The 24,218-nt window shown below is 46.3% G+C and overlaps 1 protein-coding gene across 1 annotated transcript; it reads right to left on the reverse strand.

Moving 5' to 3' along the window:
• Positions 1-16,697: 16,697 nt before the first annotated feature.
• LOC109902910 (acetylserotonin O-methyltransferase) lies at positions 16,698-24,166 on the reverse strand. The gene is made up of 8 exons (XM_020499607.2): positions 23,604-24,166; positions 23,346-23,520; positions 22,003-22,132; positions 21,850-21,918; positions 21,273-21,391; positions 20,507-20,647; positions 20,276-20,398; positions 16,698-17,329 (listed from the first exon to the last, which is right to left on the reverse strand). The coding sequence occupies exons 1-8, from the start codon at positions 23,691-23,693 to the stop codon at positions 17,118-17,120; spliced, it is 1,059 nt and encodes a 352-aa protein (XP_020355196.2). The 5' UTR covers positions 23,694-24,166; the 3' UTR covers positions 16,698-17,117.
• Positions 24,167-24,218: the final 52 nt, after the last annotated feature.

A 24,218-nucleotide genomic window follows, 5' to 3' on the forward strand; every position in this document is an offset into this window, starting at 1 on the left:
TTGCGCACCAGAGCTCCAGTGCTCCCCCACAGCCCGGTCCTTCAGGTGCCTCCTCCTAACACCAAGCCTCCTGAGGGTCTCCCCAGCCTGGTGGTTCCTGTGGCAGCCCCACGCACCAGGCTGTCTCTCTGTCTCCTCCCTGCAGGTGGTCCCGCCTGTCCGGCGCCGCTGTCGGAGCCTCCCGCCTGTCCGGAGCCTCCCGCCTGTCCGGCGCCGCTGCCGGAGCCTCCCGCCTGTCCGGCGCTGCGGCCGGAGGCTCCCGCCTGTCCGGCGCTGCGGCCGGAGTCTCCCGCCTGTCCGGCGCTGCGGCCGGAGTCTCCCGCCTGTCCGGCGCTGCTGCCGGAGTCTCCCGCCTGTCCGGCGCTGCTGCCGGAGTCTCCCGCCTGGACTCCGGCGCTGCTGCCGGAGTCTCCCGCCTGTCCGGCGCTGCTGCCGGAGTCTCCCGCCTGTCCGGCGCTGCTGCCGGAGTCTCCCGCCTGTCCGGCGCTGCTGCCGGAGTCAGAGGCGCCAGAGCCCCTCAGCCCAGAGGCGCCAGAGCTTCCGCCCCTCTGTCCAGTGGGGTCATTGAGAGGGGTGGTCATGGTTAGAAAGCCACGGGGGCGGACAATAAGGCGGACAAAGACAATGGTTAAGTGGGGTCCGCGTCCCGCGCCAGAGCCGCCACCGCGGACAGACGCCCACCCAGACCCTCCCCTATAGGTCAAGGTTTTGCGGCCGGAGTCCGCACCTTTGGGGGGGGGGGTACTGTCACGTTCTGACCTTTATTTCCTTTGTTTTGTATTTATTTTGTATGGTCAGGGCGTGAGTTGGGTGGGCAGTCTATGTTTGATTTTCTATGATTTGGGGTTTTCTATGTTTCGGCCTAGTATGGTTCTCAATCAGAGGCAGGTGTCATTAGTTGTCTCTGATTGAGAATCATACTTAGGTAGCCTGGGTGTCACTGTGTGTTTGTGGGTGATTGTCTATGTTGTAGCTTCACGGTCGTCATTTGTTTATTGTTTTGTATACAGTGTCAGTACTTTCTTTATTAAAGATTTACCATGGACACTTACGACGCCGCATTTTGGTCCGATCCTTCTCGCCTCTCCTCTTCAGATGAAGAGGAGGACGACCGTGACTGAATCACCCACCAACCAAGGACCAAGCGGCGTGGTAAACAGCAGCGACGACAGCAGCAGCAGCAACAACAGCAAAAACAGCGGCCAGCATCACAGGACTCCTGGACATGGGAGGAGATTCTAGACGGGAGAGGACCCTGGGCACAGGCTGGGGAATATCGCCGCCCCAAAGCAGAGCTGGAGGCAGCGAAAGCTGAGCGGCGGCGATATGAGGAGGCAGCACGGCAGTGCGACAGGTACGAGAGGCAGCCCCAAAATGTTTTTTGGGGGGGGGCAGACGAGGTGTGGTAGTAAGCCAGGTAGCAGACCTGAGCTCACTCCTCGTGCTTATTATAAGCAGCGCATTACTGGTCAGGCACCGTGTTATGCGGTTAAGCGCACGGTGTCGCCAGTGCGTGCCCATAGCCCGGTGCGCTATAGGGCAGCCCCCCGAAAGTGCCGTGAGAGTGTGGGCATCGAGCCAGGGCGTATGGTGCCTGCTCAGCGGGTCTGGTCGTCGGTACGCAGTTTTGGTCAAGGTTATCCTGCACCGGCTCTGCGTGCTGTGTCTCCGGGGCGCTGGGAGGGTGCAGTGCGTCCTCTGCCTGCGCTCCGCTCGTGCCGGGCGAATGTGGGAGTGGAGCCTAAGGGAGAGGTGCGTGTAGTAAGCACTAGATCTCCCGTGCTTACCCACAGCCCGGTTCAACCTGTGCCTGCACTCTGGAGGGTCCGGGCTAGAGTAGTTGTCCAGCCTGGGGAAGTGGTGCCAAGGTTGCGCACCAGAGCTCCAGTGCTCCCCCACAGCCCGGTCCTTCAGGTGCCTCCTCCTAACACCAAGCCTCCTGAGGGTCTCCCCAGCCTGGTGGTTCCTGTGGCAGCCCCACGCACCAGGCTGTCTCTCTGTCTCCTCCCTGCAGGTGGTCCCGCCTGTCCGGCGCCGCTGTCGGAGCCTCCCGCCTGTCCGGCGCCGCTGCCGGAGCCTCCCGCCTGTCCGGCGCTGCGGCCGGAGGCTCCCGCCTGTCCGGCGCTGCGGCCGGAGTCTCCCGCCTGTCCGGCGCTGCGGCCGGAGTCTCCCGCCTGTCCGGCGCTGCGGCCGGAGTCTCCCGCCTGTCCGGCGCTGCTGCCGGAGTCTCCCGCCTGTCCGGCGCTGCTGCCGGAGTCTCCCGCCTGTCCGGCGCTGCTGCCGGAGTCTCCCGCCTGTCCGGCGCTGCTGCCGGAGTCTCCCGCCTGTCCGGCGCTGCTGCCGGAGTCAGAGGCGCCAGAGCCCCTCAGCCCAGAGGCGCCAGAGCTTCCGCCCCTCTGTCCAGTGGGGTCATTGAGAGGGGTGGTCATGGTTAGAAAGCCACGGGGGCGGACAATAAGGCGGACAAAAACAATGGTTAAGTGGGGTCCGCGTCCCGCGCCAGAGCCGCCACCGCGGACAGACGCCCACCCAGACCCTCCCCTATAGGTCAAGGTTTTGCGGCCGGAGTCCGCACCTTTGGGGGGGGTACTGTCACGTTCTGACCTTTATTTCCTTTGTTTTGTATTTATTTAGTATGGTCAGGGCGTGAGTTGGGTGGGCAGTCTATGTTTGATTTTCTATGATTTGGGGTTTTCTATGTTTCGGCCTAGTATGGTTCTCAATCAGAGGCAGGTGTCATTAGTTGTCTCTGATTGAGAATCATACTTAGGTAGCCTGGGTGTCACTGTGTGTTTGTGGGTGATTGTCTATGTTGTAGCTTCACGGTCGTCATTTGTTTATTGTTTTGTATACAGTGTCAGTACTTTCTTTATTAAAGATTTACCATGGACACTTACGACAACGCATTTTGGTCCGATCCTTCTCGCCTCTCCTCTTCAGATGAAGAGGAGGACGATCGTGACAGTTGGACTAGTAACCGGAAGGTTGCGAGGTACAAATCTGTCGTTCTGCCCCTGAACAGGCAGTTAACCCACTGTTCCTAGGCCATCATTGAAAATAAGAATTAGTTCTTAACTGACATGCCTAGTTAAATGAAGGTAAAAAAAATACGATTATACCCATGTGGGTGATTGAAAGACGATGGTTGTCGTGGTAAAAGTGTAGATACCAATCACCATATAAGTTCAAAGATGAAAAAGCCTGGAAGGAGGAGAGATGACTAGAAACGATTCGGTTGGCCGTTTTATGTGTGGATTAATTATCGGAGTAGAAGACCTTGTGCATTTTAGGTAAAATAACAACTCAATGTTTATATCCCAGATTAGATAGCAACAGCAAGCTAGCTAAATATTACAAATTAGCTAGAAAGTACTAGCTAAATTGCCATACATGTGTAATGCTTTTCGACCTGTCCCCAAATGAATGTCATTGGTTCAGAGTTTGTTTTGATATTTTAACCTGCATGTCGTGATCGCGTTTGGTGTAGGGGGACAAAATACATTTATGCACGATAGTGCACGATGGCGCATGCACGCAGATGGTTTGGGTTCCATGTAAGGGACTGACCTGGGGAGACCATGTAGAATGAGCACTAGTAGAGAGCTATAGGTGCCAGTTGATAAGATTCAGCCACCACAGGTCTGTCCAGCAAGAACAAGTCAGATGTCAACAGAACAGGTTTATTGCAGATATTGGGTTCAGCACCAGTCTGGTCAACTGTGATTACAAGTCAGTATTCGACGTCCATCCATGTCTGAGGATGTTAGGAGAGAACATGGAAACCAGACACAAGGGGCAAAAGTATATTTATTTTTAAGCATCTGCCTCTAATTCTAAAGGTTGCAAGTTCAAATCCAGCGATAGAAAGTTATTTTTGAGATTTTAGTTTTAAGCCTATCCCGAACCTTAACCCTTACCTTAACGATCCAGAGTTAACGCCCAACCTTAATATTTCGGAGTTGAAGCCTAAACTTAAACCTAACCTTAAAAATTGCCTAAACCGAAGCATAAACACTTAGAAATGTGATATTTGCAACAACTTCAAAATGTTACATCTAATTCTGACGTGAGACTGTGAGAGCTAGTTGTTCAACACACCACACTCCTCTTTAATGATGGCTCAAAGTGAAAGTGGTTCTATGGCGAACTGGAATAAATAACAATAATGCATCTCTGTAAGAGCAATTTAGGCTAGATATAATACACACATACTGACATACTGACATATGAATGCTAGGAATAGTGTATACAGGATATAGTAATAACATAATATCTAAACATTACCATGCAGGATACAGTAATAACATAATATCTAAACATTACCATGCAGGATACAGTAATAACATAATATCTAAACATTACCATGCAGGATACAGTAATAACATATCTACACATTACCATGCAGGATACAGTAATAACATAATATCTAAACATTACCATGCAGGATACAGTAATAACATAATATCTAAACATTACCATGCAGGATACAGTAATAACATAATATCTAAACATTACCATGCAGGATACAGTAATAACATAATATATACACATTACCATGCAGGATACAGTAATAACATAATATCTAAACATTACCATGCAGGATACAGTAATAACATAATATATACACATTACCATGCAGGATACAGTAATAACATAATATCTAAACATTACCATGCAGGATACAGTAATAACATAATATCTACACATTACCATGCAGGATACAGTAATAACATAATATCTACACATTACCATGCAGGATACAGTAATAACATAATATCTACACATTACCATGCAAGATACAGTAATAACATAATATCTAAACATTACCATGCAGGATACAGTAATAACATAATATCTACACATTACCATGCAGGATACAGTAATAACATAATATATACACATTACCATGCAGGATACAGTAATAACATAATATCTAAACATTACCATGCAGGATACAGTAATAACATAATATCTAAATATTACCATTCAGGATACAGTAATAAAATAATATCTAAACATTACCATGCAGGATACAGTAATAACATAATATCTACACATTACCATGCAGGATACAGTAATAACATAATATCTAAACATTACCATGCAGGATACAGTAATAACCTAATATCTACACATTACCATGCAGGATACAGTAATAACATAATATCTAAACATTACCATGCAGGATACAGTAATAACATAATATCTAAACATTACCATGCACTAATGACCAGAAAGTATTACCGCAATTGTAGGACTAGATACAATGAAGCATACAGGAGAATAATGCACACAACAGAGAATGACCACTGATAAGCATAGGCAACATCTACACAAATGTAGACTTCCGGCGCCGACAGAGATGGCCGCCTCGCTTCGCGTTCCTAGGAAACTATGCAGTTTTTTGTTTTTTTACGTGTTATTTCTTACACTAGTACCCCAGGTCATCTTAGGTTTCATCACATACAGCCGAGAAGAACTACTGAATATAAGATCAGCGTCAACTCACCACCAGTACGACCAAGAATATGTTTTTCGCGATGCGGATCCTGTGTTCTGCCTTACAACCAGCGCCACGGGATGGTTCCCATGCAGCGACCCAAAAAAACGACTCAGAAAAAGAGGGAAACGAAGCGGTCTTCTGGTCAGACTCCGGAGACGGGCACATCGTGCACCACTCCCTAGCATTCTTCTTGCCAATGTCCAGTCTCTTGACAACAAGGTTGATGAAATCCGAGCAAGGGTAGCATTCCAGAGGGACATCAGAGACTGTAACGTTCTCTGTTTCACGGAAACGTGGCTCACTGGAGAGACGCAATCCGAAGCGGTGCAGCCAGCGGGTTTCTCCACGCATCGCGCGGACAGAAACAAACATCTTTCTGGTAAGAAGAGGGGCGGGGGCGTATGCCTTATGGCCAACGTGACATGGTGTGTTGAAAGAAACATACAGGAACTCAAATCCTTCTGTTCACCTGATTTAGAATTCCTCACAATCAAATGTAGACCGCATTATCTACCAAGAGAATTCTCTTCGATTATAATCACAGCCGTATATATCCCCCCCCAAGCAGACACATCGATGGCTCTGAACGAACTTTATTTAACTCTCTGCAAACTGGAAACGATTTATCCGGAGGCTGCATTCATTGTAGCTGGGGATTTTAACAAGGCTAATCTGAAAACAAGACTCCCTAAATTTTATCAGCATATCGATTGCGCAACCAGGGGTGGAAAGACCCTGGATCATTGTTACTCTAACTTCCGCGACGCATATAAGGCCCTGCCCCGCCCCCCTTTCGGAAAAGCTGACCACGACTCCATTTTGTTGATCCCTGCCTACAGACAGAAACTAAAACAAGAAGCTCCCACGCTGAGGTCTGTCCAACGCTGGTCCGACCAAGCTGACTCCACACTCCAAGACTGCTTCCATCACGTGGACTGGGAGATGTTTCGTATTGCGTCAGCCAACAACATTGACGAATACGCTGATTCGGTGTGCGAGTTCATTAGAACGTGCGTTGAAGATGTCGTTCCCATAGCAACGATTAAAACATTCCCCAACCAGAAACCGTGGATTGATGGCAGCATTCGTGTGGAACTGAAGGCGCGAACCACTGCTTTTAATCAGGGCAAGGTGTCTGGTAACATGACTGAATACAAACAGTGCAGCTATTCCCTCCGCAAGGCTATCAAACAAGCTAAGCGCCAGTACAGAGACAAAGTAGAATCTCAATTCAACGGCTCAGACACAAGAGGCATGTGGCAGGGTCTACAGTCAATCACGGACTACAGGAAGAAACCCAGCCCAGTCACGGACCAGGATGTCTTGCTCCCAGGCAGACTAAACTACTTTTTTGCCCGCTTTGAGGACAATACAGTGCCACTGACACGGCCTGCAACGAAAACATGCGGTCTCTCCTTCACTGCAGCCGAAGTGAGTAAGACATTTAAACGTGTTAACCCTCGCAGGCTGCAGGCCCAGACGGCATCCCCAGCCGCGCCCTCAGAGCATGCGCAGACCAGCTGGCCGGTGTGTTTACGGACATATTCAACCAATCCCTATACCAGTCTGCTGTTCCCACATGCTTCAAGAGGGCCACCATTGTTCCTGTTCCCAAGAAAGCTAAGGTAACTGAGCTAAACGACTACCGCCCCGTAGCACTCACATCCGTCATCATGAAGTGCTTTGAGAGACTAGTCAAGGACCATATCACCTCCACCCTACCTGACACCCTTGACCCACTCCAATTTGCTTACCGCCCAAATAGGTCCACAGACGATGCAATCTCAACCACACTGCACACTGCCCTAACCCATCTGGACAAGAGGAATACCTATGTGAGAATGCTGTTCATCGACTACAGCTCGGCATTCAACACCATAGTACCCTCCAAGCTCGTCATCAAGCTCGAGACCCTGGGTCTCGACCCCGCCCTGTGCAACTGGGTACTGGACTTCCTGACGGGCCGCCCCCAGGTGGTGAGGGTAGGCAACAACATCTCCTCCCCGCTGATCCTCAACACTGGGGCCCCACAAGGGTGCGTTCTGAGCCCTCTCCTGTACTCCCTGTTCACCCACGACTGCGTGGCCACGCACGCCTCCAACTCAATCATCAAGTTTGCGGACGACACAACAGTGGTAGGCTTGATTACCAACAACGACGAGACGGCCTACAGGGAGGAGGTGAGGGCCCTCGGAGTGTGGTGTCAGGAAAATAACCTCACACTCAACGTCAACAAAACTAAGGAGATGATTGTGGACTTCAGGAAACAGCAGAGGGAACACCCCCCCATCCACATCGATGGAACAGTAGTGGAGAGGGTAGCAAGTTTTAAGTTCCTCGGCATACACATCACAGACAAACTGAATTGGTCCACTCACACAGACAGCATCGTGAAGAAGGCGCAGCAGCGCCTCTTCAACCTCAGGAGGCTGAAGAAATTCGGCTTGTCACCAAAAGCACTCACAAACTTCTACAGATGCACAATCGAGAGCATCCTGGCGGGCTGTATCACCGCCTGGTATGGCAACTGCACCGCCCTCAACCGTAAGGCTCTCCAGAGGGTAGTGAGGTCTGCACAACGCATCACCGGGGGCAAACTACCTGCCCTCCAGGACACCTACACCACCCGATGCTACAGGAAGGCCATAAAGATCATCAAGGACATCAACCACCCGAGCCACTGCCTGTTCACCCCGCTGTCATCCAGAAGGCGAGGTCAGTACAGGTGCATCAAAGCTGGGACCGAGAGACTGAAAAACAGCTTCCATCTCAAGGCCATCAGACTGTTAAACAGCCACCACTAACATTGAGTGGCTACTGCCAACACACTGTCAATGCCACTGACTCTACTCCAGCCACTTTAATCATGGGAATTGATGGGAAATGATGTAAATATATCACTAGCCACTTTAAACAATGCTACCTTATATAATGTTACTTACCCTACATTATTCATCTCATATGCATACGTAGATACTGTACTCTATATCATCGACTGCATCCTTATGTAATACATGTATCACTAGCCACTTTAACTATGCCACTTGGTTTACATACTCATCTCATATGTATATACTGTACTCGATATCATCTACTGTATCTTGCCTATGCTGCTCTGTACCATCACTCATTCATATATCCTTATGTACATATTCTTTATCCCCTTACACTGTGTATAAGACAGTAGTTTTTTTGGGAATTGTTAGTTAGATTACTTGTTCGTTATTACTGCATTGTCGGAACTAGAAGCACAAGCATTTCGCTACACTCGCATTAACATCTGCTAACCATGTGTATGTGACAAATAAATTTGATTTGATTTGATTTGAAATGCAATGCAATGCAATGCTCTAGCAACTGAAACGTGATGGTACTGTAAACAGGATCTGAGCATGTGCACAAGAACATGACCAACGTGGGATAGTAACTGCTCCCCGAGAATGGCAGGCTAAATGAGGTAAATGCTACATAAGGCTAAGGCTTAATACAGTACATGGTAGCATGAGGCTAGACAGTGGTTGTATATGTCCATAAACATATTGATATGCATACCCAGACAATATGAACATAATATACAGTGAGGAGAACCAGTATTTGATACACTGCCGATTTTGCAGGTTTTCCTACTTACAAAGCATGTAGAGGTCTGTAATTTTTATCATAGGTACACTTCAACTGTGACAGGCGGAATCTAAAACAAAAATCCAGAAAATCACATTGTATGATTTTTAAGTAATTAATTTGCATTTTATTGCATGACATAAGTATTTGATACATCAGAAAAGCAGAACATAATATTTGGTACAGAAACCTTTGTTTGCAATTACAGAGATCACAAGTTTCCTGTAGTTCTTGCACACACTGCAGCAGTGATTTTGGCCCACTCCTCCATACAGACCTCCAGATCCTTCAGGTTTCGGGGCTGTCACTGGGCAATACGGACTTTCAGCTCCCTCCAAAGATTTTCTATTGGGTTCAGGTCTGGAGACTGGCTAGGCCACTCCAGGACCTTGAGATGCTTCTTGCGGAGCCACTCCTTAGTTGCCCTGGCTGTGTGTTTCGGGTCGTTGTCATGCTGGAAGACCCAGCCACGACCCATCTTCAATGCTCTTACTTAGGGAAGGAGGTTGTTGGCCAAGATCTCGCGATACATGGCCCCATCCATCCTTCCCTCAATACGGTGTAGTCGTCCTGTCCCCTTTGCAGAAAAGCATCCCCAAAGAATGATGTTTCCACCTCCATGCTTCACGGTTGGGGTTGTACTCATCCTTCTTCTTCCTCCAAACACGGCGAGTGGAGTTTAGACCAAAAAGCTCTATATTTGTCTCATCAGACCACATGACCTTCTCCCATTCCTCCTCTGGATCATCCAGATGGTCATTGGAAAACTTCAGACGGGCCTGGACATGCGCTGGCTTGAGCAGGGGGACCTTGTGTGCGCTGTAGGATTTTAATCCATGACGGCTTAGTGTGTTACTAATGTTTTTTTTTGAGACTGTGGTCCCAGCTCTCTTCAGGTCATTGACCAGGTCCTGCCGTGTAGTTCTGGGCTGATCTCTCACCTTCCTCATGATCATTGATGCCCCACGAGGTGAGATCTTGCATGGAGCCCCAGACCGAGGGTGATTGACCGTCATCTTGAACTTCTTCCATTTTCTAATAATTGTGCCAACAGTTGTTGCCTTCTCACCAAGCTGCTTGCCTATTGTCCTGTAGCCCATCCCAGCCTTGTGCAGGTCTACAATTTTATCCCTGATGTCCTTACACAGCTCTCTGGTCTTGGCCAATGTGGAGAGGTTGGAGTCTGTTTGATTGAGTGTGTTGACAGGTGTCTTTTATACAGGTAACGAGTTCAAACAGGTGCAGTTAATACAGGTAATGGGTGGAGAACAGGAGGGCTTCTTAAAGAAAAATTAACAGATCTGTGCGAGCCGGAATTCTTACTGGTTGGTAGGTGGTCAAATACTTATGTCATGCAATAAAATGCAAATTAATTAATAAAAAACATTCAATGTGATTTTCTGTATTTTTGTTTTAGATTCCATCTCTCACAGTTGAAGTGTACCTATGATAAAAATGACAGACCTCTACATGCTTTGTAAGTAGGAAAACCTGCAAAATCGTCAGTGTATCAAATACTTGTTCTCCCCATTGTATAGGCTATCTAAACGAGGAATGTGGTACACATCATTACAAGCTAGCATGACTGGCTAACATCTTGGCTAGCAGGCTAAAAGTAGCATGACAAACATGGAAAAGAAATAACTAAATAAACCTTATAAACATCATAAATACTTTGCCTTAGTGTCACGAGAATTTTCAATCCCAATGATAATAACTATCAATCAATCAATAACTTTGACAACCCCTGAGGTTTGTAAGACTATGGGTTTAATAATAATTAGTCAAAGATTCAGCTTATGCAAAAGGCTAGGACAGTTTATTCAGAGACAGTTCTAAAGTCCATTATACAAAGACATCCATTTAATTGCTGCGCACATACTTCCACACAAACAGTAGGTATCATACACACATACTTCCACACAAACAGTAGATATCCTACGCACATACTTCCACACAAACAGTAGGTATCCTACGCACATACTTCCACACAAACAGTAGGTATCCTACGCACATACTTCCACACAAACAGTAGGAGAGTTTTATCTCTATAGTTCTCACCACTGTGTATCACTGCCCAGCCGATAGTTCCATTCCCCCGAGAATAGGGAAACCTTGAGAAGTACTCCCTATGCCCTCATAAGATCCTCAGAGTTCCTGCCAGGTCGGTTCAAACTGTTTAATTGTTCTTCTGTATTTTCTTAGGCACCAACATACAAGTTCAAATCTTAAGCTAGGATTGTGGTCAGGGCTTTGTGATGGCCATTCCAATACCTTGACTTTGTTGTCCTTAAACCATTTTGCCACAACTTCGGAAGTTTGCTTGGGGTCATTGTCCATTTGGAAGACCCATTTGCGACCAAGCTTTAACTTCCTGACTGATGTCTTGAGATGTTGCTTCAATATATCCACATAATTTTCCTTTCCTCATGATGCCATCTATTTTGTGAAGTGCACCAGTCCCTCCTGCAGCAAGGCACCCCCACAACATGATGCTGCCACCCCCGTGCTTCACGGTTGAGATGGTGTTCTTTGGCTTGCAAGCATCCCCCTTTTTCCTCCAAACATAACAATGGTCATTATGGCCAAACGGTTCTATTTTTGTTTCATCAGACCAGAGGACATTTCTCTAAAAAGTCTGATCTTTGTCCCCATGTACAGTTGCAAACGGTAGTCTTGCTTTTTTATGGAGGTTTTGGAGCAGTGGCTTCTTCCTTGCTGTGTGGCCTTTCAGGTTATGTTGATATAGGACTCGTTTTACTGTGGATATAGATACTTTTGTACCTGTTTCCTCCAGCATCTTCACAAGGACTTTTGCTGTTGTTCTGGGATGACACTTTTTGCACCAAAGTACGTTCATCTCTAGGAGACAGAACGTGTCTCCTTCCTGAGCGGTATGATGGCTGCGTGGTCCCATGGTGTTTATACTTGCATACAATTGTTTGTACAGATGAACGTGGTACCTTCAGGCGTTTGGAAATTGCTCCCAAGGATGAACCAGACTTGTGGAGGTCCACAATTTTTTTCTGAGGACTTCTGGGCTGATTTCTTTAGATTTTCCCATGATGTCAAGCAAAGAGGCACTGAGTTTGAAGGTAGGTCTTGAAATACATCCACAGGTACACCTCCAATTGACTCAAATGATGTCAATCAGACGCTTCTAAAGCCATGACATCATTTTATGGAATTTTCCAAGCTGTTTAAAGGCACAGTCAACTTAATGTATGTAAACTTCTGACCCACTGGAATTGTGATACAGTGAATTATAAGTGAAATAATCTGTCTGTAAACAATTGTTGGAAAAATGACTTGTGTCATGCACAAAGTAGATGTCCTAACCAACTTGCCAAAACTACAGTTTGTTAACAAGAAATTTGTGGAGTGGTTGAAAAACGAGTTTTATTGACTCCAACCTAAGTGTATGTAAACTTCCGACATCAACTGTAGCTATTCGTCTCTCCGGTCAACATCAGCTCTGAGGTTTACAGCCTCTCTGAATGCGGCAGCTATCACACACTGCCTTTCTCTCTGTAATCACACACACCTCCAGTGTCAGAATAAGATATGAGCAGCTTATTCCCATGCAGCAGCAGCAGCAGCAGGGAAGCCCATCTGATAGTTGTCTGATGCATTACCATAATGATTGGTTCTCTCTGCTACACACAGGAAACACCTGCTGGAACACACATAATACTAACCAGGACTCTCTGGAGACTATATTACTGATTCAAAGACTAGGCATTAGCTCAGGGAGCCTTCATGTCTCAGGCAAGGTTCCTTCTCATCCAACCCAAACCACTTTCATTACGTATGTATGTATGTACAGTAGGTACAGTATTAGACATTCATATTATCAAGACCCAAAGTTTAGACATTCAAATCAGCTATATTTTGAAACTTGTTAGGATGAGTCAGTGACAGCTTGGAGGAAGAGAATCTAGCAGCCGTTTGAGCCCTCTATCTCTACTCCTCTCATTTCCAGTCCTCTCTCTCTGCTCCTCTCATTTCCAGTCCTCTCTCTGCTCCTTTCATTTCCAGTCCTCTCTCTGCTCCTCTCATTTCCAGTCCTCTCTCTCTGCTCCTCTCATTTCCAGTCCTCTCTCTCTGCTCCTCTCATTTCCAGTCCTCTATCTCTGCTCCTTTCATTTCCAGTCCTCTCTCTCTGCTCCTCTCATTTCCAGTCCTCTCTCTCTGCTCCTCTCATTTCCAGTCCTCTCTCTGCTCCTTTCATTTCCAGTCCTCTCTCTCTGCTCCTCTCATTTCCAGTCCTCTCTCTCTGCTCCTCTCATTTCCAGTCCTCTATCTCTGCTCCTCTCATTTCCAGTCCTCTCTCTCTGCTCCTCTCATTTCCAGTCCTCTCTCTCTGCTCCTCTCATTTCCAGTCCTCTCTCTGCTCCTTTCATTTCCAGTCCTCTCTCTCTGCTCCTCTCATTTCCAGTCCTCTCTCTCTGCTCCTCTCATTTCCAGTCCTCTATCTCTGCTCCTTTCATTTCCAGTCCTCTCTCTCTGCTCCTCTCATTTCCAGTCCTCTCTCTCTGCTCCTCTCATTTCCAGTCCTCTCTCTGCTTCTTTCATTTCCAGTCCTCTCTCTCTGCTCCTCTCATTTCCAGTCCTCTCTCTCTGCTCCTCTCATTTCCAGTCCTCTATCTCTGCTCCTCTCATTTCCAGTCCTCTCTCTCTGCTCCTCTCATTTCCAGTCCTCTCTCTCTGCTCCTCTCATTTCCAGTCCTCTCTCTCTGCTCCTCTCATTTCCAGTCCTCTCTCTCTGCTCCTCTCATTTCCAGTCCTCTCTCTCTACTCCTCTCATTTCCAGTCCTCTCTCTCTGCTCCTCTCATTTCCAGTCCTCTATCTCTGCTCCTCTCATTTCCAGTCCTCTCTCTCTGCTCCTCTCATTTCCAGTCCTCTCTCTCTGCTCCTCTCATTTCCAGCCCTCTCTCTCTGCTCCTCTCATTTCCAGTCGCTCATTTCTGAATTTTTATACATTTAATGTAGCCTACATTTGGTTCCTAAAATGTGAGGAAGATCTATTTATAAAACGTCTCTATGCATTTATAGTGACAGTATACGTATGTAGAGCAACGTGCAGCATGTTTGGATAGTCAGAGGTTTGTAGTAATGTCACTGAGGGCCGGATGGATGGATGGGTACACGGACAGACGGACGGACGGACAGACAGACGGTAGTAATGTCACTGAGGGCTGGATGGATGGATGGGCACATGGTCAGACGGACGGACAGACAGACAGACGGTAGTAATGTCACTGAGGGCTGGATGGATGGATGGGCACATGGTCAGACGGACGGACAGACAGACGGTAGTAATGTCACTGAGGGCCGGATGGATGGATGGGCACACGGACAGACGGACGGACGGACAGACAGACGGTAGTAATGTCACTGAGGGCCGGATGGATGGATGGGCACACGGACAGACGGACGGACGGACAGACAGACGGTAGTAATGTCACTGAGGGCCGGATGGATGGATGGATAGATGGGCACACGGACAGACGGACGGACGGACAGACAGATGTCACTGAGGGCCGGATGAGTGAGCGAACAGACGGACGAGCGGGCGGACGGACGGATGGACAGACAGATACAATAGTAATGTTTGAGCTACAGCTCATTATGTTGCCATGTACAGATAATGAGAATGGAGCTGGCTAATTATCCACATAATCTAATCAGTTCTGCCACCAAGATTTCTCCACTGACAGACATGACTGCACACAGCTGACTTTAGCTAGACTTGATCTTAATCAACAGTGGCAGAACTGATCAATCGTTCTGTTTTGTGTATGTGTGTGCTATGTGGTGTGTGTGCGTGCATGCGCATGCTTGAGTGCGTGTGTCTGGCCTGATGCTGTGAGAGACAGGCCTAGAACCGTTACATTTTTACTGTAATGAAAATAATCATTGGGAATACGCTAATGAGTTGAACTGTGGTTGGATGTTTTTAAAGGCCAGTTTCCCCTGGCAGCAGTCACCCACAGCAACCGCATCCATCTAACCTTAAACATCACTGTCTCACTGCTCAATACCTGTCGCACTGTCTTGTTACATTACAAACATCACTGTCTCACCCCTCAGTACCTGTCTCTCTGTCCAATTTTACATTCATTATTATAAACCTCACTGCTCAGGAAGGGAGAGAGAGGAATAAGTGATTATCAGGGTTGAGATATGTCCTCAGAGACAGACACCTACACACACATGGACCCACCCCTGAATTAGTACTTAGTAAGAGAAGCCCATAGAAACACAGATATAATATATTTGAGATTCATTGAAGCATCTTTACACAGCTTTAACCTTCCAACCCCGCAGCCCTAACCTAACACACACCAGTCTACTTCTGGCAGGAGGAAGAGGAAGGAAGAAAGGGAGGGAGAGGAGTGATGAGGAAGTGGAGGGAGGAGGAAAAGGAATCAGAGTTGTGCAATCATTCAGAGAGTAATTCATGTCTGCTGGCCACAGGTGTCTGGTAATGAATGTGTGAAAATAGTTTGTGTGTGTGTAGACTACAGGGCAGACAGGCTTTGTCCTCAGCTCAATACTGCTGTCACCGAGACCTCAGCATGAGTAACTGAATGTTTATACTGTGAGAATTGTGAGAAGTGTGTGTCTGTCTGTGTGTCTATCTTGGCTTGTGCGAGCCAGAATGGCTCATTGGCTCATTGTTTCTGTAGGGTGAGGCAGCTTGATGTACAAGTACACCCACGGGACAGGATGCTAGTCTATCATAGGGCATTACCCCCAATCTATCTCCTTAATGCTGAGTGTAAAGCAGAGATGCATCAGTTCCCATTTTTACAGTCTTTGGTATGAGGGATTAAACTCACAACCTTCCAATCTCAGGATGACACTCCAACCACAAGGCCACTATCACCTAAGTACTTATAATCAAACAAGGCCTTGTTTGACCAGGGCCGATCATTTTATTTAACTAGGCAAGAACAAATTCTTATTTACAATGACGGCCTACATCGGCCAAACCTGGACAACGCTGGGCAATTTGTGCGCCGCCCTATGGGACTCCAAATCACATTCGGTTGTGATACAGCCTGGATTCAAACCAGGGTGTCTGTAGTGATGCCTCAAGCACTGAGATGCAGTGCCTTAGACCGCTGCGCCACTCAGGAGCCCATACAGAGCTAATATTTAAATAATATTCCTACAGCAAAACGTGGTTTTCATGGCAAAATTTACAGTAGGAAAATCTTGCTATAACCTCTACAAAAAAGTTTACTTTTGCCAAGACTCACATAAACACACACACACATGGTCAGTGGCTGTGAGTGTATCCCCAGTATGCCCTGGAGCAGTTGTCTTACAGGAGCGTCATGCAAAGGCCTCTGGATAAAGAACAGTGACATCATCACAGAGTGTTAGTGTGGTGGGAAGTGAACCAGCCTGAGGCCAGATTAGTCTGGTGAAGAGGAGGAGGGGAAGAGGATGATGAATGTCCTTGAACCCCCCTCCTCTACTTTACTTCCACCCTCCCTCCCTTTACCTCCCCAGAGAACAAATCAGAGAACCAATCAGAGAACCAATCAGAAACAGAGAAGCTGTAGAACAACACAGTTTTAATTGGTAAATAGTCTATCATATCAGAAGAACAAAGGTTTTAACATTCAAATAAAGATTACAAAGACAATAGGTTTACTACCTAGGCTACAGAGACAGACAGGTCTACAGAGATAATAACGGTCTATCATTTAATTTGACCCTGTTAATAATAAACCTCCAGCAACAGGAAATGTGAATTATTATGTAGATTGTAATTCATTTATATTTTTGTGGGGGTTGATTCATTTTCCGTTAATCAAGTCTGACATTTTGTAGTGGAAATTACAAACTTAAGAAGCCTTTTCAAACGTTGAATACACTGCGAAATGCATTTGGAAAATTCTTTGCGACAACAGAGTGATCAAATTAAGATAGCAGATCTGTACATCAGCAACATCAACAGTAGATATAGAGACTTCTCTACTTGCGTCCCAGGACAGCATCATAAATCTTGCCTGTCCTCTCCACCTGTATGTTTTGAAACCCTGCGGCTGTCAGCAGGGCAGTGTACTCTGCTGCCGTCCGCTCTTTCCCCTCCGTCTGCACCAGCATGTTCAGAGAGTACAGCTGTGCTGTCAGAGGCCCTGACCCGTCTTCACACAGCAACGCCTCTACCACCAACACACCTCCTCCTACACACACACACACACACACACACACACACACATACATACATACATACATACATACACAAACACACATTCTCAAACGCACACACACACACACACACACATACATACACAAACACACATTCTCACACGCACACACACACACACACACACATACATACATACATACATACATACACAAACACACATTCTCACACGCACATACACACAAACACAGAAAACATATAATGAGTGCCTGATTGCTTTCTTTGGCTCTGGGCTACGATGGCCTGGCTGTGATGTCAGTCAATGTGCATTCTTCCTCAGTTGTCCTTCCCAGACTGCTGCTTACTCTGTTAGTTTCTATCAGAAGGTTGAGCTGAAGGTTAAAAGAATATCCTCATTTGCATCTCTGCGGAATGTGTGTGTGTGTGTTATGTTCTTGCCAGTGTGTGTGTGAGTGTGTTTGTGTTATGTAACAAGCCTCTGGCTACAGCGGAGCTCTCAAAGACCATAGTGTTTGTGTGTGGCTACTTGTGGGCTTGTCTGATAGGATGCTGTTCTTGACACAGTCACCCGAGGCGAGGGAGGGGGTGCAGAAGAGTAAGGAGAGGGGTGTTATTTGTGACAGTGCAGCTATGGGACACACAAACAACAACAAACATAATTTGGCTACCAGTTCTCACAGTCTCATGTCAGAATAGGGCGTCCATTCATGTTTCTCGAACCTCAAATTTCAAGGTTGTTCGAAACGTCAAATGTCTAAGTGTTTAAGGTTAAGTTCAGGCATTAACCCTACTAAGCTATATGGAATTGTTTAAAGAAGATCATACCAAGGATAATTTTGCTATTTGATTCAGAATTTTAAGACCCCTTGAAGTATAAAAAAAAAAAGTTAGGAAGTTTGTTCTGAAATGTCTGTCCAATATCTGAGAGATATAAGAAAGATTAGGAAACATTATTATAATTTTTCAACTTGTATTTAACCCCTTCTTTTGGGCACTAAACAGTCTCAATATACAGTACTTGAGTACAGAAGTTGGCAGATCGGCTGTATCGACTTCAGACGAGCCCCAAGAACAGTGTGGGGGTCGTAGAGCAAAATAGAGAACATCATTGTGTGTGTGACAGTCTCAACCGTCGGATGCTACAGATGATTTTGTGAGAAGACTGATTTTCGGGATGTCTCATGTCTGACAAACACTGCTGTATCTCTGTCACCTTTCACACCAGATGAGGAGGTGCAACATCTATACCTTAAACTGACAGATTTTTATCAGGATTTTTTATTACGCCATTTAGATTTCCGCGGGGGAGCAGACATCGACTCTAGGGGGTTATCTCTGAATGGTTAAGGTAAGGCATTAACTACGAATTCTTAAGGTTAGGCATTAACTCTGAATTGTTAAGATAAGGCATTAACTCTGAATGGTTAAGATAAGTATTGAGGTCAGGCATTAACTCTGAATTGTTAAGATAAGGCATTAACACTGAATGGTTAAGATAAGGCATTAATTCTGAACGGTTAAGATAATGAGGTCAGGCATTAACTCTGAATTGTTAAGATAAGGCATTAACTCTGAATGGTTAAATAAGGCATTAACTCCAAATTCTTAAGGTTAGACATTAACTCTGAATGGTTAAGATAATGAGGTCAGGCATTAACTCTGAATGGTTAAGATAAGGCATTAACTCTGAATGGTTAAATAAGGCATTAACTCCAAATTCTTAAGGTTAGACATTAACTCTGAATGGTTAAGATAAGGCATTAACTCTGAATGGTTAAGATAAGGCATTAACTCTGAATGGTTAAGATAAGGCATTAACTCTGAATGGTTAAGATAAGGCATTAACTCTGAATGGTTAAGTTCAGGCATTAACTCTGAATGGTTAAATAAGGCATTAACTCTGAATTCTTAAGGTTAGACATTAACTCTGAATGGTTAAGTTCAGGCATGAACTCTGAATGGTTAAGTTCAGGCATTAACTCTGAATGGTTAAGATAAGGCATTAACTCTGAATGGTTAAGTTCAGGCATTAACTCTGAATGGTTAAGTTCAGGCATTAACTCTGAATGGTTAAGTTCAGGCATTAACTCTGAATGGTTAAGTTCAGGCATTAACTCTGAATGGTTAAGTTCAGGCATTAACTCTGAATGGTTAAGTTCAGGCATTAACTCTGAATGGTTAAGTTCAGGCATTAACTCTGAATGGTTAAGATAAGGCATTAACTCTGAATGGTTAAGTTCAGGCATTAACTCTGAATGGTTAAGTTCAGGCATTAACTCTGAATGGTTAAGTTCAGGCATTAACTCTGAATGGTTAAGTTCAGGCATTAACTCTGAATGGTTAAGATAAGGCATTAACTCTGAATGGTTAAGATAAGGCATTAACTCTGAATGGTTAAGATAAGGCATTAACTCCGAATGGTTAAGATAATAGTTCAGTTCAGGCATTAACTCTGAATAGTTAAGATAAGGCATTAACTCTGAATGGTTAAGATAATAGTTAAGTTCAGGCATTAACTCTGAATGGTTAAGATAAGGCATTAACTCTGAATGGTTAAGATAAGGCATTAACTCCGAATGGTTAAGATAATAGTTAAGTTCAGGCATTAACTCTGAATGGTTAAGATAAGGGTTCAGGTTTGGGCTAGGCTTAAAACTAAAATCGAAAAAATGATATTGCTGGATTCGAACTAGCAACCTTTGGAATGAGAGCGCTCACTGTTGCCTCTAGTGGCCGGTTTCCACGTCATCTCAGGAAGTCGTCAGACATGGATGGGCGTTGAATACTGACTTGTATCACAGGTGACCTTGCTGCACACACACACACAGAGACAGAGCCAAGTCGCATCTGATCTTTCTCACCAGAGAGAATGACTGAAGGAGAGAGAGAGAAAGATAGAGGAGGATGTGTGTGTGTGTGTGTGTGTGTGTGTGTGTGTGTGTGTGTGTGTGTGTGTGTGTACCTGGTCTGCAGGCCCTGTAGACTTTGGTCAGTAGTTCTATGCTGCGCACGTCTGTCCAGTCATGAAGGATTCTCGCCAGAATATAGAGGTCAGCATCTGGCAGTGCATCTTTGAAAAAGTCCCCTACACACATACACAAATACACAATACTGTCAGTCAAAGAAAATGGCTCCTCCCATCGCTCTGTCTGAGGTCACTGATTGGCTGTCTCTCGGAGTAGGAGTTGTCTACCTTCATGGAAGCTGACCCTCTGGTTGTCGTCGGTAACAAAGTGTTCTCTGGATGTCTTCACCACCTTGGGGAGGTCAAAGATTGTCACAGTGCATTCTGGGTACGCCAACACACACTGCTTGGCTAGCGCTCCACTACAACCTAGAGAAAGAGAGAGGGAAAGAGAGAGATAGAGAGAATGATGCAGTGATATGTAATATAGTATTTATAATCACAGGAATATGTTGCCATGGTAACCTATTAACTAATTAGCAGAGCAATAATCCTTAACTGACCAATGAGGTGCTGTGAGTCCCAGGAGAGCCCGCCCAGCCCTGGTGTGTGTTTGTGATGTGATGTGTCATCTCTATGTGGGTTTTACACCCAGACAGTGTCTACAGAGAACACTTGGCCTGGCCTGTCTGGAAGACTGTTGAGTCTTTAGGTTGGGTGTGCTTTATCAGAACTCTTTTTAGTGGAATCTGTATTCTGAACACACCCACTCATATATCACAGACACACGCACAAACAGTTCAATAGTACAGGACAGGGGAGAGAAGGAATCAAAGAAGAAAAAAGAAGAAAACAGAATGAAAGGGAAACAAAACGCACAGAACTTTTTCTCTCCCTAGCCTCTCCCTCTTTCCTTTTCAATAAAGTGTGTGTCAGCCTCAGCTTGTAGCTGCACAGCTACCCCCTGTGGTCTTTGGAGTTATTACACACAGCTCTACTCTACACAGTGACCTTTCACCTTATGTCAAGATGGTAAACACACACAACTCCTCACCCCCGAGGTCGTAGATGGTTGTGAAAGGTGAGAGGTTGAAGGCCGTCACCACGTCTCGACCACAGATGTTCCAGATGGAGTTCATCAGCTGCATAAACTTTACCATCTCCTCCTCAGACCTACACACACACACACACACACCTCTTTTCACAGATACAGTACCAGACAGCTGTGCCCAGCAAATATAAACTGCTCTCTGAATGATTCACAACTCTGATTCCTTCTCCTGCTTTTCCTCCTCCCTCCTTTCTGTCCTTCCGCGCCTCTCACACCACCAACAACGACTGACAGATAGAGTCAGATAAAGAGTAAGAGAGACAGAGAGAATAATGAAGAGAAAGTGTTTTGTTCTAAAATAAATGTGATCCTTGAAAATCACTGAACCATAAAAAATACCATTCTCATTAGATTGACTGTGAAGCTCAAGGCCATTCCACAACATTTCTCATTCCACTGACACTTTTTCTCCAGGCAGGAAAGCAGAGGGAGAGAGAGAATATGTGGAGGAGAAGGAGAATATGGAGAGAGAGTAAAGGTAGAGTAGAGATGAAGAGCTGTGTGTGTATGAGTGTGTCACCTGTACAGGGCTTCAAACAGATGTTCAGATTTGACACCGAACGCCTTCTCATACTGATTACTGCCCTCCCTGGGGGGACAAAGAGCAGGTTCCTGTTTCAATTCCAATCCAAATATGTTCTCCTTGGTGAACACAACTCAGGAAAGGACTCACCTCACAGCGTCAGTCAGGTAATGCCAGCAGAGGTAGATGGTCTTGGAGCTGTAGTGGATGGACTGGGTCAGGGACACTGGACTGGACTGGGTCAGATACACACTGGACTGCTCTGTGTTACTGTACATCACTAGAGACACAGGGGTATATGAAAGAGTGAGTGAGTGAGTGTGAGAGAGAGTTACCCTGTCCGTCCAGTCTGTCTGTGTGTGTGTGCATTACTCTGTCCATCCAGTGTGTGTGTGTGTGTGTGTGTGTGTGTGTGTGTGTGTGTGTGTGTGTGTGTGTGTGCATTACCCTGTCTGTCCAGTGTGTGTGTGTGTGTGTGTGTGTGTGCATTACCCTGTCCGTCCAGTGTGTGTGTGTATTACCCTGTCCGTCCAGTGTGTGTGCATTACCCTGTCCTTCCAGTGTGTGTGTGTGTATTACCCTGTCCGTCCAGTGTGTGTGCATTACCCTGTCCATCCAGTGTGTGTGTGTGTATTACCCTGTCCGTCCAGTGTGTGTGTGTGTGTATTACCCTGTCCGTCCAGTGTGTGTGCATTACCCTGTCCATCCAGTGTGTGTGCATTACCCTGTCCATCCAGTGTGTGTGTGTGTGTATTACCCTGTCCATCCAGTGTGTGTGTGTGTATTACCCTGTCCGTCCAGTGTGTGTGCATTACCCTGTCCATCCAGTGTGTGTGTGTGTATTACCCTGTCTGTCCAGTGTGTGTGCATTACCCTGTCCATCCAGTGTGTGTGTGTGTATTACCCTGTCCATCCAGTGTGTGTGTGTGTATTACCCTGTCCATCCAGTGTGTGTGTGTGTGTATTACCCTGTTCATTCCAGTGTGTGTGCATTACACTGTCCGTCCTGTGTGTATTACACTGTCCGTCCTGTGTGTGTGTGTGTGCATTACACTGTCCGTCCTGTGTGTGTGTGTGTGCATTACCCTGTCCATCCAGTGTGTGTGTGTGTGTGCATTACACTGTCCATCCTGTGTGTGTGTGTGTTCATTACACTGTCCGTCCTGTGTGTGTGTGTGCATTACACTGTCCGTCCTGTGTGTGTGTGTGTGTGTGTGCATTACACTGTCCGTCCAGTGTGTGTGCATTACACTGTCCGTCCTGTGTGTGTGTGTGTGTGTGTGTGTGTGTGTGCATTACCCTGTCCGTCCAGTGTGTGTGTGTGTGCATTACACTGTCCGTCCAGTGTGTGTGCATTACACTGTCCGTCCAGTGTGTGTGCATTACCCTGTCCGTCCTGTGTGTGTGTGTGTGTGTGTGCATTACACTGTCCGTCCTGTGTGTGTGTGTGTGCATTACCCTGTCCTTCCAGTGTGTGTGTGTGTGTGCATTACCGTGTCCGTCCTGTGTGTGTGTATTGAGTAGGTCCAGCCCGGTGCAGGCTGCCAGGAGCCTCTCAGTCCCGTCCTGGCTGGCCCTGATTCCCAGTGCTACCTCCTCTAGAGACAGGGGGTGCTGTGACGAGGCCAGCAGGTCAAACACACCCAGCTCACAGGCTGTGAACAGGGTCTAGGGGAGAGAGGGCAGGCTCAAACACACACATCAAACAGTGGTTGAGAATGGGACTTGAATCCTATGTGTGTGTGTTTTACCTTAGAGACCAGGAAGCCTTCCATATAGTCCAGAATCTTCCGGGGGTAGGCAGCAGTAGTAGTAACAGTAGTAGTACCAGCTGGCTCCATTAGAAGTCTTCCCTGGTCCCTCAGCCTCTCACTAGACACTTCTGTTTGACCAGCGTAGGTTTGTGTCTGTCGCTGTATGAGACTGAGTGTTCCTGCGAGGCCTCCTGTTGTCTAAGGAGATCGGTATGAGTCCTTTAGTAGTGTATCCTGTATGAGTTGGTCCCAAGTCGATCCTGGTTCTGCTACTGCTGCTAGTCCTTGTGTGTGTTGTAGTGAAACAGCCAATGGCTCTTGTAAATGTGTGGCAGTGCAAACGACTGAGGGAGTAATATTAATGACCACTGCTGCCTCAGTCTCAAGTTTAATCGGATAGCCCATAGGTCTTGTGTGTGTGTGTGAGTGCAGCCCCAGTCGGAGCAGAATAATCAGATTAGTCAAATAACCCAGATTACAGTCAGGGGCTCAGACCACAATACACTAGGTCCTTGATAAACACTACACACACACACACCTCATTCTGTTTCATACTGTCATTAAACTGGGGCCTGTTTTAACACCCACTACTTTAACTACACACAAAAAAAC

This window comes from Oncorhynchus kisutch, linkage group LG2 (genome assembly GCF_002021735.2).
Source record: "Oncorhynchus kisutch isolate 150728-3 linkage group LG2, Okis_V2, whole genome shotgun sequence".
Taxonomy (NCBI): domain Eukaryota; kingdom Metazoa; phylum Chordata; class Actinopteri; order Salmoniformes; family Salmonidae; genus Oncorhynchus; species Oncorhynchus kisutch.

Bases quoted from the DNA above. Each gene is read 5' to 3' on its own strand.
- LOC109902910 (XM_020499607.2), bottom strand. From the start codon at position 23,693: ATGGAGCCAGCTGGTACTACTACTGTTACTACTACTGCTGCCTACCCC. The intron at 22,133-23,345 runs GTAATGCACACA...CTGTGTCTCTAG, and splicing joins ACACACACAGGACGGACACG to TGATGTACAGTAACACAGAG. The intron at 21,919-22,002 runs GTGAGTCCTTTC...TTGTCCCCCCAG, and splicing joins TACCTGACTGACGCTGTGAG to GGAGGGCAGTAATCAGTATG.